This window comes from Myotis nattereri (genome assembly GCF_964212035.1).
Source record: "Myotis nattereri genome assembly, chromosome: 1".
In the NCBI taxonomy this organism is placed as follows: domain Eukaryota; kingdom Metazoa; phylum Chordata; class Mammalia; order Chiroptera; family Vespertilionidae; genus Myotis; species Myotis nattereri.
Genome location: NC_138075.1, coordinates 146,133,097 through 146,152,047, shown reverse-complemented (window position 1 = coordinate 146,152,047; position 18,951 = coordinate 146,133,097). Strand labels below are relative to the sequence as shown.

The window sequence follows — 18,951 nt, the reverse complement described above, 5'->3', positions numbered from 1 at the left end:
TATAATCAACTAAGACATGGGAATCAAGGTTCTCCAATATGAACAGGAATTTACGGGGGGGGGGGACGGGGGGGGGGGGGCAGCAGCAAATATCACAGTATCCAGGTAATCAATTGCACAACCGACCTTGAGCCACAGTTAGGCTGGAACATGGCAGTCTTGAAGATGGACATTGAGACTGGAGGCCCTCATCCCCTTTGTCTTCTCCTCCCACTTTCTCCAGGCCCCTAAAACTTGCAGTTCTCAGCACAGAGGGCACGAGGTCAAAGGTCAAAGTTGCCTTGCATGGCACTTGGTGGACTAACAGGGCCTCCCAAGCTCTTACTAGGTAACTTTACAAAGTGCTACAAAAGTGATGACTATTATTATTCTTTGTAACCCAGCAAGCAAAAGAAACACACGGGAGGTTGAAAGGAGACCCTTTAGGAGAGCAGAAAACTGCTCTTACAAAGACCATATCATTCTACAAAGTTGCAGGTCTCTGGAAGCAATTCGGGTGTAAGCCAAGCAGCAAGCAAGCAAGTTATGTCTCAACCTTGGGCACCCACAACACTATCTTCTCTCTGCAGGAGCCAGTTCCAAGTGCATTCGCGAGCAGGCTCCACCCAGCCCTCTTCGGGTGGAATTTAGAGACGAGGAAACCGAGGCTCGGCCCCAAGACACTGTATCTTTGGGGAATGACCACTCACAGGCCCAGAGGCAAGACGTTTCAACCACACCGGGGAGGAGCCTGGTGGCAATTCCCGGGTCTCCCGCGGACCCCGGCCTCTCCGCGGACCACCCCGCCGAGTCGCGGCCCGCCAGCGCTCTCAGCTCAGGTGGGCAGCAAAGGAGCGGGGTGCGCTGCCTGGGGGCGGCTCACCTGGGCGATGCCGGCGCCCATCAGCCCACCGCCGATGACCGCCACGTGCTTGATGACGATCTTCTTCGCCGTGGCTGAGGCCGTGGACGAAGAGGACACACTGCGCACAAACTGCCTGGTTACGAAAGCCATGGTGCTGCGGACAACACGGAGGCGGCCCCGGCGTCCAGACTCGGCGAAGGCGCGACTGCGACGCTCCGACAGCCACCGGACCTCTGGGGGCGGAAACCAGGCGGCCCCGCCTCCCGGCGCTCCCCCGGGGTTATAGTGACGTCACCGGAGGCGGGGCGGGGCCCCGCGGCCCGCTCAGCTCATTGGCGGAGGCCGTGGGGACGGCTTTCCAGCGCCGGAGCGCGGCGTCCACGTGGGCTGGCGCGGGCCACCGCCTTCCGCCGCGGAGCTGGGGGCTCTCAGCCTCGGAGACTGGGGTTGGACCCCCGGGTCGCAGCGGGGCAGGGCGGTTAGCGCGCAGGCCATTCCTCGGAAAGCCACGGACGCCTGGTAAGATGGAGGCGTAGTGTTGACTTCTTAAATCATCGCCTTGGATGCTCGTGCAAACCTTAGCGCTGAGTTTATACGGGATCTTTGGTGGTTGGTGATGAAGGGACCCAAAATGAGCAACCTTGATTCATGTCACCTAGTAACCAGCTCTAGGGATTATTTTATTGTGTTGTCTGCTAAAACGGAAAGAAACTAACTGTTCAACAATCAAAATAAATGTCTAAGGGACCATGAGTCCCAATGTAAAGATCACGCCCAAGGAGTTAGTTACCCATTTCAACGTTAGACATCTGACGGCTTAAGGTCAAAGGGCAACCTTTGGAGAGTCATTGATACCAGCTAGGCTAATGGCCCTCGTGTGAGTAATTTCGAGTTACTATAACTTAGTAATAGAGAACGTTATTCATTTAATTTTTTTTCTTTATTGATTAAGGTATTACATATGTGTCCTTTTCCCTCACAAACTCACCATCAAATCAAAAGTAGGCCTCCTCCTGTGGGACGTAGCTATCATAAGGAATTCCGTGTTCACCATTCCTTTGCTTTGATCTCGTCTAATCCTGTAAAATATGGGAGAAGCACTTTTGCTGAGGACTGTTGGGCTTGGGGGAGATAGGGTCACATCCAAATAGTGAAGTTCATTAAATGCTAGAATGTAGCAAATGCAAAACTCCATGGGATCAGAAATGGAAAAGGAAAATTACACAGAGAAGCCCGGTAATTTAAAGAATAAGGGTATTAGAAAAGAAAGGTTTCAAGCCAGAGGAAGCAGCACATGGCAAAGGTAGAAACAAGAAAATATTGCTTCAGGAGAAGGATGAGGAATTAGGTGTGATGAGAGCAAAGATGATAAATTAGGAGGATGCATGCATGATTCTTTAATGGATTTTAACCTTTCACTCTCAGTTACAAGTTGTGTCTAATGCAAGGCCAAACATGTTCTAATGACAGTGTTGTCACTATATTTTTTAATTTAATTTTTTGTTAAGCCTCACCCGAGGATATTTTTTCCATTGATTTTTAGAGAGAGTGAAGTGGGGGGGAGAGAGGAACATCAATGTGAGAGAGACACATTGATTGGTTGCCTCCCACATGCGCCCTGACCCAGGGGCCCTGGATCAAACCTGCAACCGAGGTACTCGCCCTTGACCCGGAATCAAACCTGAGACCCTTGGGTCCACGGCTGACGCTATAACCAGAGAGCCAAACCGGCCAGGGCAGTGGTCGGCAAACTGCGGCTCACGAGCCACATGCGGGTCTTTGGCCCCTCGAGTGTGGCTCTTCCACAAAATACCGACTTCTGCGCATGGGCCATGAAGTTTCAATTGCACTGTACATGTGCGCCCGCATATGGTATTTTGTGGAAGAGCCACACTCAAGGGGCCAAAGCCCAGCATGTGGCTCGCGAGCCGCAGTTTGCCAACCACTGGGCCAGGGCATCACAATATATATTCTTTAAATGTGTGTAATGTCAAACAATGCCAAGAATGATGCATTTGCAGATCCATGATTTGTTTTCCTCAGGAAAGAAAGAATAACCAGTGCTGTATTTTTTTAAAAATTGTTTTATTGTTTAAAGTATTACAAAGAGTATTATATGTCTCCTTTTTTTTTCCTCCCCTTGACCTTCCCCTAGCCTCCCATACCCCCCAGTGTCTTGAGTCCATTGGTTATGCTTATATGCATGCATACAAGTCCTTTGGTTGATCTCTGACCCACCCCCCTAACCCTCCCTGGCCTTCCTGCTGTAGTTTGACAGTCTGTTCGATGTTGCTCTGCCTCTGTATCTATTTTTGTTCATCAGTTTATAATGGTCTTAATTATCCATAAATGAGTGAGATCATGTGGTATTTTTCTGTCATTGACTGCTTATTTCACTTAGCATAATGCTCTCCAGTTCCATCCATGCTGTTGCAAATGGTAAGAATTCCTTCTTTTTTACAGCAGCATAGTATTCCATCGTGTAGATGTACCACAGTTTTCTAATCCATTCATCTGCTGATGGGCACTTAGGCAGTTTTCAGATCTTAGCTATGGTAAATTGTGCTGCTATGAACATAGGGGTGCATATATCCTTTCTGATTGGTATTTCTGTTTTCTTGGGATATATTCCTAGAAGTGGGATCACAGGGTCAAATGGGAGTTCCATTTTTAACTTTTTGAGGAAACTCCATACTGTCTTCCATAGTGGCTGCACCAGTCTGCATTCCCACCAGCAGTGCACGAGTGTTCCCTTTTCTCCGCATCCTCTCCAGCACTTGTCGTTTGTTGATTTGTTGATGATAGCCATTCTGACAAGTGTGAGATGATAACTCATTGTTGTTTTGATTCGCATTTCTTGGATGATTAGTGACTTTGAGCATGTTTTCATATGTCTCTTGGCTTTCTGAATGTCCTCTTTTGAAAAGTGTCTATTTAGGTCCTCTGCCCATTTTTTGATTGGATTGTTTATCTTCCTTTTGTTAAGTTGTATGAGTTCCCTATGAATGTTGGAGATTAAACCCTTATAGGTAATAACATTGGCAAATATGTTCTCCCATGCAGTGGGCTTTCTTGTTGTTTTGTTGATGGTTTCTTTTGCTGTGCAGAAGCTTTTTATTTTGATGTAGTCCCACTTTTTTATTTTCTCTTTAGTTTCCAATACCCTAGGAGCTGTATCAGTGAAGAAATTGCTTCGGCATATGTCTGATATTTTGTTGCCTTTGGATTCCTCTAGTATTTTTATGGTTTCCCGTCATACATTTAAGTCCTTTATCCATTTTGAGTTAATTTTTGTGTATGGTGTAAGTTGGTGGTCTAGTTTCATTTTCTTGCATGTATCTGTCCAATTTTCCCAACTCCATTTATTGAAGAGACTGTCTTGACTCCATTGTATGTTCTTGCCTCCTTTCTCAAGTATTAATTGAGCATATTGGTTCGGGCCGATTTCTGGGCTCTCTATTCTATTCCATTGATCTATATGTCTATTCTTGTGCCAGTACCAGGCAGTTTTGAGAACAGTGGCTTTGTAATACAGCTTGATATCTGGTATTGAGATCCCACCTACTTTGTTCTTCTTTCTCAGGATCGCTGCAGCTATTCGGGGTCTTTTTTTATTCCAGATGAATTTTTGGAGAGTTCGTTCTAGGTCTGAAATATGCCGTTGGTATTTTAATGGGAAGTGCGTTGAATTTATAGATTGCTTTGGGTAGTATGGACATTTTAATGATGCTGATTCTACCAATCCAGGAACACAGTGCTGTATTTTTGAGTGACTCAAGTCTGAGGCTATCTGTATTATGTAAACACGTGATGTTGAGAAAGGACCACTGAGTGAGAGGAGCCTGACTCAGTCCCTGGTGGGCAGTATGACCATCGTCAGACACCTCCTGGGCTCCAGTGTCTTTGTCTATCAGAAGAAACATTTGGACAGATAACTTTGCAGCTGTTTTATACTGAGAGTCTAACTCCCATTTGCAGTCTTCTGAAGCAAGGGCCACCCTGCCCTAACTCCTGCACAATCCTGATCAGATGACAGTTACAATAGAATCATTCTCCTTTTGCCAGGACTGCTAGTCTTTTCCCAAGCGTGGCCTTGGGCTTTCGGGTGCCCAGTAACGATTTCTGTGGTCCTTGCCTTGCACAGTCACCCTGTTCTTGGGGTCATGCTTCCTTTCTGCAGAATGGAGTGCTAGGAAGTGTGACCTTGGTCATTGAGCAAAGAAAAGGGCTGGCACAGAGAATGGAGTAAGTAATGACTACTTTGTTTTGTCCTATAAATGGACAATTGTAATATTTAAAATATTGATATCAAAGAAGCATTATTTTAAAATATACATGGTGGTGGGCTCTGGGAGTGGCAGAAGCAGGGAGTGCAATTGGCCCTTTCCCTTCAACAAATTGGCGGTAAACAAAAAGTGTCAAAGCCTTCCAGTCATCCTGCTTTGTGAGGTAGGCAGGCAGAGCAGAGCTGACACCGTCTTCACATTGTCATGTGATAGACACAAGGACAGCGGGTGTTAATCAGGAACACTAATGGGCAAGGATTCACCGAGTACATTGGAATTTTCCTTCTATTTGTGGGAAATTAATGATTTCTGGCTTATGGGGGAAAGTGTTTTGTTGAGTGCTTTTTAGATTTCATATGGCAGAAAACCAGATTTCATGTGGCTACTCAGGGTGGCCCAAGAGCAAAGCCCAGAAAGTTCAATCAAAAGCTAACCTACTGCAAAATTAGTGAAGGTTGACATTGCACACTTGTCAGCAGTGTTTTCAAGGAAATTAGTCATATGATATGCATAAAATATATGGTTAGCTTGAGAAGGGCAGTCATGTATTGCTGTGTCCCACTGAAAGATATTCTCTTATAAAACATATAAGGCAAAATCTCTAATAACACTGAACTATTTTACAAATAATTTTATCTTCTTTAGCTTTTAGAAAAAAATTTATCTTGGCAAACTTTAAGCTTTGATCATGTTAGCAGCTCTCTACTTTTACCTTTTCCTCTACTGAGAAAATTCATTAAATCCTCACAATTGCCCTATTTGATAGGTACTAAAGCTACCCCTCTTTTATAAGGAAACAGGTCCAGAGAGGTTCAGAAACTTGGTCAAGGTCACACAGGTAACCAATGGCACAGGCAGAATTCAAACCCAGAACAGTCTGTTTTCAGGGCTTGTGTTCTTAACCTTTATGCTGTTTTGCCTTTCTTCATAACAGCCCAAAGGCTCCCACTGCTATTCTCCTCTGAAAGTGAAGAAATCAAGGTTCCAAACAATTAAATCATTTATTAAATGCAACCTACCTAATAACTGGCCAGGTTCAGATTTGAACCGACTCTGACCTCAAGGCTACCACTCATTTCATACTTTTTGTACTCCTTAGAAAGTTCCCTTGCTGTTAGACGAAAAAAAAAGGGGGTGTGGGGTGGGGTGGGGTGTGGTTTCTCGTAAATGTTATATATGTCTGAATTTTAAACTTAACTGTTTTACTAATATTATAAAGGTTAAGCAGATTAATTTACTTAGACATTCTTACAAAGAAACCCCAGAATTGCAACTTTCACACAATGATTCCCAATGTTTACATCTGTAGACTCTACAAGAGCCATGGGTAGTTTTGTGGGGGTTTTTTAATTACAGTTGACATACAATATTAGTTTCAGGTGTACAATCCCATGATTATACATTTATATAACAAAGTAATCACGCCAATAAGTCTAGCACCATATATAGTTACTAGAGGCCCGGTGCACAAAAATTTGTGCACTGGTGGTGGTGGTGGGGGGGTTCCCTCAGCCCGGCCTGTGCCCTCTTGCAGTCTGGGACCTCTCGGGGGATGTCCACCTGCTGGCTTAGGCCTGCTCCCCAGGAGACTGGGCCTAAGCTGGCAATCAGACATCCCTCTGGCAGCCTGGGAGCTCTTGGGGGATGTCCACTTGCCAGCGTGGAGCAGGCCTAAGCTGCAGTCGGACATCCTTAGTGCTGCTGAGGAGGCGGGAGAGGCTCCCGCCACCACCGCTGTGCTGGTAGTGGTCAGCCTGGATTGTGGCTGAGCAGAGTTCCCCCTGTGAGAATGCACTGACCACCAGGGGGCAGCTCCTGCATTGAGCATCTGTGCCCTGGTGGTCAGTGTGTGTCATAGTGACCAGTCATTCCCAGTCATTCTGCTGTTAGGGTCAATTTGCATATTACCCTTTTATTATATAGGATTATTATATAGGATTACAATATTATTGACCATATTCCCTATGCAGTATTTTACATTCTTATGAATGTTCTGTAACTATTAATTTATATTTCAAAATGCCTTCATCTTTTTCACCCAACCTCCCAATCCCTCTCCCATCTAGCAACTATCAAAATGTTATCTGAGTCTGTTTCTGTTCTGCTTGTTTATTTTGTTTTTTAGATTCCACATATAGGTGAAATAATCATTGGCATTTGTCTTTCTCTAATTTATTTCACTTAGCATACTACCCTCTAGGTCCATCCATGTTGTTGCAGATTTCATTCTTTTTTGTGGTTGAGTGATATTCCATTGTATATGTGCACAACTTCTTTATCCATTCATTTCTTGTTGGACACTTAGATTGCTTCCATATCTTAGCCATCCTATATAATAAAAGGCTAATATGCAAATTGTCTCCATAGGCAGGTTCCACTGACCAGGAGTTAGATGTGTGCTGACCACCAGGAGGTGGTGCGGGACATGGTGGGTATCGGCGACGCAGTCCTGGCAGTGTGCGGCAGTGGAGGTGCTGCCGGCCCCTAATGGGCCCCTATGAGAGCGGGTGGAGCAGGTGAGCAAGGCGGGTGTGAGTGGGGGCCCCAGTTGCCCCACCGGTCACCCTACAGATCGGCCCTGATTGCTGACCAGGCCTAGGAACCCTACCTGTGCACGAATTACGTGCACTGGGTCTCTAGTTGTAAATAATGCTGCAATAAACATGTGGTTGTATATGTCTTTCCAATTTAATGTTCTGGGTTTCTTCAGATAAATACCCAAAAGTGGAGTTACTGGGTTCTTCTTTGTCTCTTACTGTAGCTTTTGTTTTAAAGTCTATTTTATCTGTTATAGGTATTGCTCCCTAGCTTTTTCACTTGTTTTAACCCATTTGCATTTAAAGTAATTGTTGATAGATGTGGATTTATTGCCAGTCTGTTTATTATTCATATTTTTTATCTTTTTAAAAAAATATATTTTATTGATTTCAGAAAGGAAGGGAGAGGGAGAAAGAGACTGAAACATCAATGATGAGAGAGAATCATTGATTGGCTGCCGCCTGCACACCCTTACTGGGGCTCAAGCCCACAACCCAGGCATGTGCTCTGACGTGAATTGAACCAAGACCTCCTGGTTCATAGGTTGATGCTCAACCACTGAGTCACACCAGTCAGGCTCTTCTTCTTCTTAAAGAAGTCCCTTTAACATTTCTTGTAATATGGTTTGGTGGTAATGAACTCCTTTAGCTTTTTCTTGTCTGGGAAGCTCTTTGTAAGTCTTTCAATTCTAAATGATGGCTTTGTTGGGTAGAGTAATCATGGTTTATGTCCTTGCATTTCATCACTTAGAATATTTCTTGCCAATCCCTTCTGACCTGCAAAGTTTCTGTTGAGAAATCAGCTAACAGTCTTATGGGAGCTCCCTTGTAGATGACTATCTGATTTTCTTTTGCTGTTTTTAAGATTCGTTGTCTTTAACCTTTGGCATTTTTATTATGATGTGTCTTGATGTGGGCCTTTTTGGGTTCATCTTGTTTGGGACTCTGCTTCCTGGACTTGTATGTCTATTTCCTTCACCAGGTTAGAATACTTTTCCATTGTTGTTTTTTCAAATAGGTTTTCAATTTCTTGCTCTCTCACTTCTCCTTCTAACACCCCCATGATAGACATGTTAGTATGCATGAAGTTGTCCCAGAGGCTCCTTAAAACTATCCTCATTGTTTTGGATGCTTTTTTTTTTTTTTTTTTTTTGCTGTTCTGATTGAATATTTTCTGCTTCCTTATATTTTGAATTGCTGATTTGATTCTCAACTTCATCTACTCGACTGTTGACTCCTATAATTTATTCTTCATTTCAGTTAGTGGATCCCTCATTTCTGTCTGGTTCTTTTTTGTGGTTTGTGTCTTTTATTTTTTTAATGCTGTTTAAGTTCTAAGTTTCTTGAGCATGTTAATAGCCATTGTTTTCAACTCTGTATCTGGTAATTTGCTCCATTTCATGTAGTTCTTTTTCTGGAGATTCATCTGGCTCTTTTATTTGAGACCTATTTCTTTGTCTCCTCATTTTGACTTCTTCCCTGTGCTTGTCTCTATGTATTAGGTAGAGCTGCCACATCTCCCAGACTTGATAGAGTGCCCTTGTATAGTAAGTGTCCTGTAGTGCCCAATAGCACAGCCTCCCTAATCACTGGAGCTGGGCACTCCACGTGTGCCTCTATGTGGGCTGCGTGCACTATCCTGTTGTATTTGAGCCTTGATTGCTATTGGTATCACCAGGAAGGATTGATCCCTAGGCTGATTGGTTCCAAAGACTAGCTGCAAGTAAAGTGGAGGAGCTGCTAGGGGCCCACCTGATGGAGTAGGACTTGTGTCAGCAGGGCATTGGCGTCCACCAAATCTTCCCCTGAAGTTGTTCATTGGTTGCACTGGCTTTGGGGCCTTCCAGAAGGTGTCAGCCACCACCTGTGCCTTGCCTAGGACCATCCAGCATGATGTACAGAGCAGTCTGTAGATGGCTGCTTCTGTGCTGGGCTTGGAGGTGCCAGGGAGAGGCCAAGCTGGTAACCAAGGCTGGCTGCCTCTACTGTTAGTTCTATGGCCACTTAGCAAGAGGTATGGGGTACATAGAGAGCAGATGGTGCTTGTTTGAGAGATTTTAGTAAAAGTCTGAAGCATGTGCCAAGATAGGCTATTCTTATGGAAAAGCCTCTAGAAACTCCATGTTTATCTATGACCTCAAATTTGGTGGGGTGGGGATCTCAGGGAATCACCAGGGCAGAGTAAACAGTGATAGATATGGCACCCTCCTGCCAGCTCTGTTGTAGGAGGGTTCATAAAAAAAAAAACAATGGCCTCTGCCAGCACTTTTGTTTGGGAGAAAGCTGCCGCCCCCCCCCCCCCCCCCCGCCCCCACTTTCTCCCTGATTCCAATGATTCCAAACAATTCAGTTCCTCCGCAAATGTCCCTGGTGCCTTTTCAGCTGCTACCCCAGTGCTGGAGCTCAGAGGGAGTGAATCAAAGTAAGTCTGTGTGCAGGCCCTTTAAGAATAATAGCCTGGTACTCCAGCAAACTCCATCTTTCTCAGCCTCAACCCCCACTGGTTTTTATAGCCAGAAATCATGAGAACTTCTCTTCCCAGTACTGGAACCCTAGGACTGGGGCCCTGCTGTTGGGCTGATACCCCTCACTCCTCAAAAGCCAAGTTATCCCTCCTAATTTTTATCTGTCACACGTGGTTGTTCTGCATCTCTGCCCCTCCTACCAGTATCGTTGTGGCTTCTTTAAATCCCTAGTTGTAGGACTTCCATTCAGCTAAATTTTAGGTAGTTCTGAATGATGGTTGTTCTGTAGTTTAGTTGTAATTTTGATATGGCTGTGGGAGGATGTGAGTACCATGTTTATCTATGCCACCATCTTGACTGGAAGTCTCAGCATTTCCTATAAGGCAGGTCTTGTGGTGGTAAATTCTCTCAGCTTCTGTATATCTGGAAAAGTCTTTATTTCTCCCTCATATCTAAAGCATTACTTTACTGGACATATTATTACTGGATGGTGATTTCTGTCTTTCAATAATTTGAATATTTGATCCACGGTCTCCTAGTTTGTAGGGTTTCTGCTGGAAAATTTGATGATGATCTAATGGGGTTTCCTTCATATGTTCTCATCTTCTATTCCCTGGCCTTGAGAATTCTTTCTTTGTCATTAATTTTGACAGGTTTAATATATTATGCCTTGGAGAAGGCCTTTATGGATTTAAATAATTAGGTGTTCTATTAGCTTTTTGGATTTGAGGATCCAGTTCTTTCCATAGATTTGTGAAGTTTTTGTTGATTATTTATTTGAATAGGCTCTTTTATTCTTAGCATTTTGTTGAATTTATTTTGGGATAAGATTGGTTGATAAAATTTAATAGGCTATTAGTTCCCTTCTCACACTCTTTTTCTTCTGGTATATCCATTATTCCTATATTGCTCTATCTAATGGAGTCAGATAGTTCTTATAGAGTTCTTTCTTTTTATTTATTTAACTTTTTACTCTCGATTCTCTTGTATTCCACCTGGGTCATTTCTAAATTTTTGTCTTCTATATCACTAATTCTTTCCTCCATCTGGTCTGCTCAATTTCATATGCTCGCTAGTTCACTCTTGATCTCATTTATTGAGTTCTTTAGCTCCAGAATTTCTGTTTATTTATTTTTTATAGTTTTAGTCTCTTTGGTAAATACTTTTTTGTCCATTGATTTTATTTTGGAGCTTGTTGAATTATTTTTCTGAGTTTTCTTGTACTCATTAAGGGTTTTTTTAAAACCTAAATCTTGAATTCTCTGTCACTTAAGTCACAGTATTCAATACCTTTGTTTTCTGGAGACTTTTTTAAAATTCCTTTGTTAACTTGGTTATTCATTGTTCTTTGTGGATTACTTCTCTGCCTGAGCATTTGTGGGAATGGAAACTTAGAAGAAAAAAATTACCACTTCAGTGTTTTGCAAGTTGATAAGTAGAGGTTTTTCTTTTGTTTTCCAGTAGGTGGTGCTAAAGCACAAATTTTTATTCTGGAATCTCTGTGGAGCAGTGTTACCTCAGCCATGAAAAATGCCCCATATTTCTTAAGGAGGTGGACATCCCCCTTACATTGGGTTGCCTCTGTCATTGTATCTGTCACTCCCATAGATTGGGAAATGGTGGGGTATGGGTCTTCTATATGTTCTTGATGCTGCCTTCCTGTAGCCAGAAGCCACCAGCCAGAGCTGCTCAGTCTGAGCGGACCCAGCTGCCTCTACCAGGCTATGCTGATGTGGGTGGGGAAAGGTGGGCAGGGGCATACTGGTTCACGTATCTGGGACTCTGTTTCTCTTCAGTGGATTTAGACACAAAAGGTACAGATCATCACATCACCATGCTGTTCACAGACCACATATTCAGCTCCTTTGTGATCTGCCAAGTAAGGGTTTTACGGCCAGATTAGGCCACAGGTGGGTGGGGTGGGCTGGTTCCCACTCTGCTAAATTCTCTGTCTGGTGCTGGTGGGATAAGGAATGCTGCAACCCGTTACACTGCTACTCTGCTCCTTGGCCCAGCCTCAATGTGTGCCAGCCACACAGACCCAATTACTGCCTCTGCTGTCTGCTGGGGCCAGAGTAGGCACCAGACTGCACACGGCTTCTGTCTCTATCTTCCCCTCACCCCCTGTCCTGTCTCTGCCATTTGCTCAGATATGCCCACATTCAGGTGTCTCAATGCCTGTTAGCAGGGAATCCTTTGTAGAATTAGAGTTGTCCAACTTGTAACTTCAAGAGGAGAGACTTGGAGGTCCTCTCACATCACCATGCTGTTCACTGTCCTGCAGTGATTTTTGATTTACGAAAATATGCAGAGATGGTGTAGAGAGTTCACATATTCCCCTCACCCAGCTTCCCTTGATTGTGACATCTTACATAACCATGGTACCTTTGCCAAAAAATAATAAGAAAGTAACATTGGTACAATACTATTCACTAAACTCCAGACTTTATTGTGATTCACTATTGTTGTGTTTCCCTTAATATCGTATTTTGTTCCAGGATCCAGTCTGGTATACCACTCATTTAGAAATAGATACTTTAAGAACCTTTGTGCTTATACTTGTGTTATCCAGAAATGTAGTTCCAGTCTATATTGCCACCAATCGTATATCAATTATTTTCCTCTGTAAAATTATCTTTAAATTCCAATGGGTAAAAAATAGTATCTTACTGTTTAGTTGGATTTTTTAAGAATTTAAATATTATTTCACACATTGGTCATTTGTATTTTCAATTTTTTGTATCTTGTGCCTATTTTTAAAAGTAGGATATTCTACTAATCAAATTATTCACACTTTGTACATTAAGGATATTAAAATTTTGCCAAAGATGATACAATAATTTTTTATGGTTTGCCAATTGTTTTTTGGCAATAGTTTTTAAATTTTATATCATTAAATCTGTTCTGCTTTATTTTTATGATTCAGTCCACTACTTTTTTATGCTCAGAAAAGTAGCTCCCCATTCTTATATCAAAAGTCTCATACATAGATATGTACAGATACATTATTATTACTTTTTAGACCTTTGGGGGTTAATTTTGATGTGTGAAAAGTGGGGGAAATGTTACTTTAACTTATAAATAATTAGCCAGTTACTCTAGCTCTGTTTTTTTAAATATTGTTTTCTGCTCCTTCATAGTGTAATGCCACTTTTATACACTAGAATACATAGGTCTGTGCTTTCTATTTTATTTCATTTGTTAATTCTGCTGTTAGTACAAAACAGTTTTATGATTCATTATTCTAAGAGATAGTATTTATCAAGTTGCATATATGGCAGATCATTTTCAACAAAGGTACTAAGACCATTCAAGGGAAAAAGACAATCTTTTCAACAAAGGGTGCTGGGAAAACTGTGTATCCACATGTAAAGGAATGAAGTTAGATCCTTACCTCATGCCATGTGCAAAAACGAACTCAAAATGGATTAAAAACTTTACATAAAAGATAAAACTATAAATCTCTTAGAAGAAAACAGATGGAAAGCTTCATGACATCACTAATCATCAAAGAAATGCAAATTAAAACTAAAATGAGGTGTCACCTTAGACCTGTCAGAATGGCTATCATCAATAAATCAACAAACAGTGTTGGCGAGGATGTGGAGGAAAGGGAACTTTCACGCATTGTTGGTGTTGTCATTGGTGCAGTCACTATGAAAAACAGTATTGAGGTTCCTCAAAAAATTAAAAATATAACCACCATGTGACCCAGCAATTCCACTTCCGGATATTTATCTGAAGAAATCCAAACCACGAATTCAAAAAGATACATACACTCCTATGTTTATTGCAGCGTTATTTACAGTGGCCAAGATCTGGAGGCAACTTAGGTGTCCATCAATAGATGAGTGGATAAAGAAAATGTAGAACATAAATAGAATGTAGTATCACTCAACTATAAAAAAGAATGAAATCTTGCCATTTGCAACTGCATGGATGGACCTAAAGGATATTATGCTGACTGAAATAGGTCAGACAAAGAAAGACTAATACCATACGATTTTACATATGAAATCTAAAAAGCAAAATAAAACAGAAACTAACTCATGGATAAAGATAAATTGATAGTCACCAGATGGGAGAGGGGTTGGGGCGATGAGTGAGAAAGGTAAAAGGGTTTAAGAAGTACAAATTGTCACTTATTAAAAACAGTCACAGGGATGTAAAGTACAGCTTAGGGCATAGAGTCAATACTGTAACTATATGTAGTGTCAGACGGGTACTCGATTTATCGGAGTGACCACATCATAAGGTATATAAATGACTAGGCACTATGTTGTATATCTGAAACTAGTATAATATTGTATATCAACTGTAATTGAAAAATTAATTTTAAAAAATAAATTTAAAATATACTTTGCCACAAGAGCTTGTTTAGGTTCATCCTTTCCTTAAATAATGCTGGACTTCAACTTGGCAAATAAGAAACTTGGGCTGTGATACAGTTGTGAGAGTAAGTGTATTACCCAACTGTCTAAATGCTTATATAATACTGTGTCTATCGCTTTCTTTTTGGAGGTTTACTCCCTCTCCATTTCCTAACTTGACATCTGGTAAAACAGAATTTGGTTTAGCAGTTAAAATAAAACAAGAAACAAACAAAAAAAAACACATGAGACTATCAAAGCGAAACTGAAATGTTTAATAAAAGCATAAAAATTATGCTAAAGATGAAGACTAAAAATTAGATATTAGGCAAATTTATAAAACAAAGTACCACAGTTTTTACATTTCAACATATCATAAAGTATAAAATCATAAAATGTCAACATGTGCAAGGAAAGCATTAATTGCCTTTTTGGTGACTAGCCATATAAAGCTGTTTTTAAAGTGCTACACTGTGAGATATTATATTTAAGAGTTTAATAAACATCTGATTTCAACATACTCACACATAAAACACTTTTTCCCCTCAAGTAAGCTATGAACTATTTTGTTAGGGAAGTTGAAATTAAGCATGTATAAAATTAAGGAGTAATAAACTTGTTAATCCCAAATTACTAGTGCAATTCAAAAGCCTAAAAAATTCCAGATCAGGATCAAACTGTCCTGCTCAAGGTGCACTTTAATCCACACATGTATCTTATCTAAAATCCATACCACAGCCTCTCCATCTACTTACAGTTTGTTCCTGGGCACTTCATTTATTAGTTGTGTTATCTTTTTTAATTAAGAAAAAATCCTCAAGGCACCTAAAGATTAGCCTGTGTTTCATTTGTCCGTATTGAAAATGCAGAGGGGTAAACTGCTAGGGATCAAGTGGTGGCAGTACAGAGAAGTGGTTTAGAGAGACTGGCGCAAAGACTGGTAAATTTGAAATGAACCTTTTCACTAGGTACCTAAACATCTACGCTTTGGCTTTATCGGCTACAAAATGGCATCCTCTTAATAATCTGTAAGGATTATGTATGCCTACAAGTAAAGCATTGAATATGGTACCAGCAGAAGGAAAAGCTAAAAAATAGAGTTGTTTATATTATTATCATGATTACTTCTATATAAGGAAGGAGTACTATGGATAAATAAAGGAAAAGGCTCGCCATTCTTTGGACTGTGTTCTTACTGGGAGCAATACTGGCATACTGGGCAGGACAGTTCTTGTACAGAATTGCTCAGACCTTTGGCATCCGGGCCTTAAGGCAGCAAAAGGCCAGTAGCACCCCCATCGTTGTGATAACCAAAAATACACCCATCATTTCCAAATACCCCCTGAAAGAGACCGTTACCTTTCTTGAGAACTGCTCTTCTTGAGGGGCTTTCTTTATTAAGAAACAATTTAGTTATTTTAATACGAATAAGAATTTCTTACTGTCTTTGATGGTATTTAAGGATAAGATACATTAGGCCTGGTGGCAGGGAGAATAGGAAAGAATTCACTACAACCGGAATCCTAGTATCAGAATTCCCAAGCTCACTATTTAGGACTCAAGTCAAAAGGTAGAGCTGTATCTTTGCAAGTAAACTCAGCAGGAAGGAATTCTGCCATGAAGCCACGTCTTCAGCTAGTCTGACTGTTATGTAGTTGAAATGGAAGGTAGACATATAAATTCAGACTATGACCTTTCCTTAGCATTACTGGACCAGGGTCCACTTCCTCCCATGTCTACAAAAAGTAAAAATTAAATCATAAAAAGATTAACAAGAACAACCCCCACCCCACCCCCCAACTGGCATAAGATCTGTGGCAAGAAAAGCTCAACTCAGCCTAAACTCACATCCTTTTCTGACAAAGTATTCAAGTCTGAGCTCCACTTTCATGTTGTCACAGGTCTGAAACATGAAACAAGTCTGTTTCAGACCTTCTATTCCTAAATTTGTTCTTCAGAACTTAACAGTGTTTTGGTGATGCTAGGAAAGATACAGGGCATTTGACCTTCGTTAGTGCTGAGAGAGAGAAGGCAAGTTTTGTTACCACATGAAATGACTAAGGCACTGAGATGAGAAGAAATGCTCACTGGTAGAAGCCACTGGGAATAAAATCCAAATCTGCTTCCCAATCCAGTCCTCTAGTCCCATTCCCTAAATCACAGACAAACGTTACTAAAAAGGCTGAAGTATCCTGCTGAGGAGCCCCGAGATGAAAGCTTCCATATGTTCTACCCTCTTTTTAGTCTCCAACCTGAGCCTACCCTGGATCCACTAAGTTGCTGGATCCGCTGTCAAGTGTAGAAAGAAGAATGTGTTTAGAAAGGCATGTATTTACATCCTGTTCACCATCTCCTTTCAGAGATGTTCTTTATCTCTTTGAAATGATTATATTAAATGGATGCGGGGCTAAAGTTAGACCGTATTTTCCCGTCAGAAGGGGCTTCTGAGAATCCTTAGGTAAAGCGAATGTGAAACTCTGCATCAGGCTCACAAACGTCAGGAATAGTTCCATCTTTGCCAGCTGCTCTCCCATACACACCCGCTTCCCTAAAATAAAAGCAGGAAAAAATTAAGCATTATAATACCACCCCTTTTTCTGTCTCTAAAAGGACACATTTATACGCAATATCTAAATTGTCTTAAATACAGATACAGAGTTTTAAAATAAAACTGCCACATATACCACATGACCTCCCACAGTAATGCTGATTAGAATTTTTATATGTGAAGCTCACATTTTAACCCCTACTCATAAAAATCTATCTTCATCCTAGACAGGAACTAGAGACAGATCTGACTCTGGTCTCCTCCTGCTTCTGTACCTACTTGTTTCTTTCCTGTGCTCTTACCTGGATGATTAGGGAGAAAATAAATCAGATTACGACTCTCCGGAGTATTCCTTCTCTAGGAACCTAAAGGGGCGGCTGCCAAGAATAGAGAAGCCCTCTCACCCACCAGCCATCGGTCAGTCAGTCAGAAGCTGCTCTGAACTCCAGCAGTTCCCTGGCACTCAAACCATCACCAGAGCAGTTCAGAGATGAAGATTCCTAGGCATATTTAAAGATTTAAAACCAAATTGCTTTCCTTTCGTTTTTAAAATCTGAAATGAACATAGTGGAGATGTATTATCTACATGATTTACCTTTTATATTAGCTTGCCCGGAAAGAAACATTTTTAAAACAGTACTATGAAATAATAAAATATTCTTTTGGTTCTACTTCATTTTTAATTATGCCATGAAGAAAATAAAGTTGAACTGACCTATCCCAAAAGGAATAAATGTTTCTCTTTTAATAAGTTGTCCTTGATCATCCAGAAATCGATTAGGGTTGAAATCATCAGGTTTCTCCCAAATGGCTGGATCTCTGTGCACTGCCCACAAGTTGGGTACTATCACTGTGCCTTTAGGAATAGTATACCCTTGGAGCACTAAAACAAACAAACAAAAACCAGTGTCATTCAGCATGCTTTTTACTAATAGTTCTGTAAACATCGCTATCTAAAAAATACCTAGTGACATATCGAGCTCTTAATTTGCTGAGAATAAACCTTGAAGTACTTGCAGGCAGGGGCAAGACCTTACCAATTGGCATCCCTTTCTCCATACCACCCCAGGATCCAGCTTAAGAGTTGTTTCAACGGATGTTGAATTAATGCATTAGATCAAACCATAACAACATTAAAATGAAAAGAAAACACATAGAAATCATAGGGCATACCAGGTAAACTTTCCCAAAGAATAGAAATTCCTAATACTTGTATAAAACCTTATATTTACAGTCTTTTATGTCCACACAATAATATGATGAGAAAGGTAACTAAGGTAAAGGGATGTACAGGGAAGTCAGCATTGCCTCTTAATTGGCAAAAAAAATCCATGTGCATTTTAAGGGATGCCCAAAAGATACTGCACACGCAGTGAATTTAATTTGTACCAAAGAAACTGTTAAATGATCTAATGCCGTTCATAAGTGATTGCCTCCTACAACAGTCTCATGACTAATTTAAGCCCGCTACATCATGAGCTGTCTCCCAGGAGGTGAATTCCTTGTTACGAGGGAATCTGAGTGCCTATACAGGGTGGGCAAAAGCCAGGTTTACAGTTGGAGTTCGTGAAACACAATTTATTCCTGTGTTATTGTTTATTAATTGTATTATTTTTCATACGAACAACTGTAAACCTACTTTTTCCCCACCCTGTATGTCAAGGGCATAATCAAAAGGACACATTTCACTGTGAGAGGTTGAAACAGGTATCCTTAGAATCAAAAGGGCTCTTCTAACTCTTTAATATTTATGCTTCACTTGCAGAATTGTAACAACTGAAGTAGGATAATTCCAAGTTAACACCTTGCTGGCCAGCTATTTAGAGCCAGAACTTGCTCGTGTGGCCAGCTACTTTTAGTAGTTTTGGCAACCCATGGCTCTCCCTCATTGTTCCACAAAC

The 18,951-nt window shown here is 41.2% G+C and overlaps 2 protein-coding genes across 2 annotated transcripts in view; both read right to left on the bottom strand.

Moving 5' to 3' along the window:
* Positions 1 to 1,102, bottom strand: part of HADH (hydroxyacyl-CoA dehydrogenase) — a 53,057-nt gene extending 51,955 nt beyond the window's left edge. The window contains exon 1 of the mRNA XM_081088819.1: positions 863 to 1,102. Coding sequence (XP_080944945.1) covers positions 863 to 994 — 132 coding nt within the window. The 5' untranslated portion in view covers positions 995 to 1,102. The remainder of the gene's footprint in view (positions 1 to 862) is intronic.
* Positions 1,103 to 8,431: 7,329 nt separating this feature from the next.
* The window catches only part of CYP2U1 (cytochrome P450 family 2 subfamily U member 1), a 34,805-nt gene continuing 24,285 nt past the window's right edge, over positions 8,432 to 18,951 (bottom strand). Inside the window, exons 4-5 of the mRNA XM_081088797.1 lie at positions 17,766 to 17,933; positions 8,432 to 17,050 (exon numbers count right to left, since the gene is read on the bottom strand). Coding sequence (XP_080944923.1) covers positions 16,872 to 17,050; positions 17,766 to 17,933 — 347 coding nt within the window. The 3' untranslated portion in view covers positions 8,432 to 16,871. The remainder of the gene's footprint in view (positions 17,051 to 17,765; positions 17,934 to 18,951) is intronic.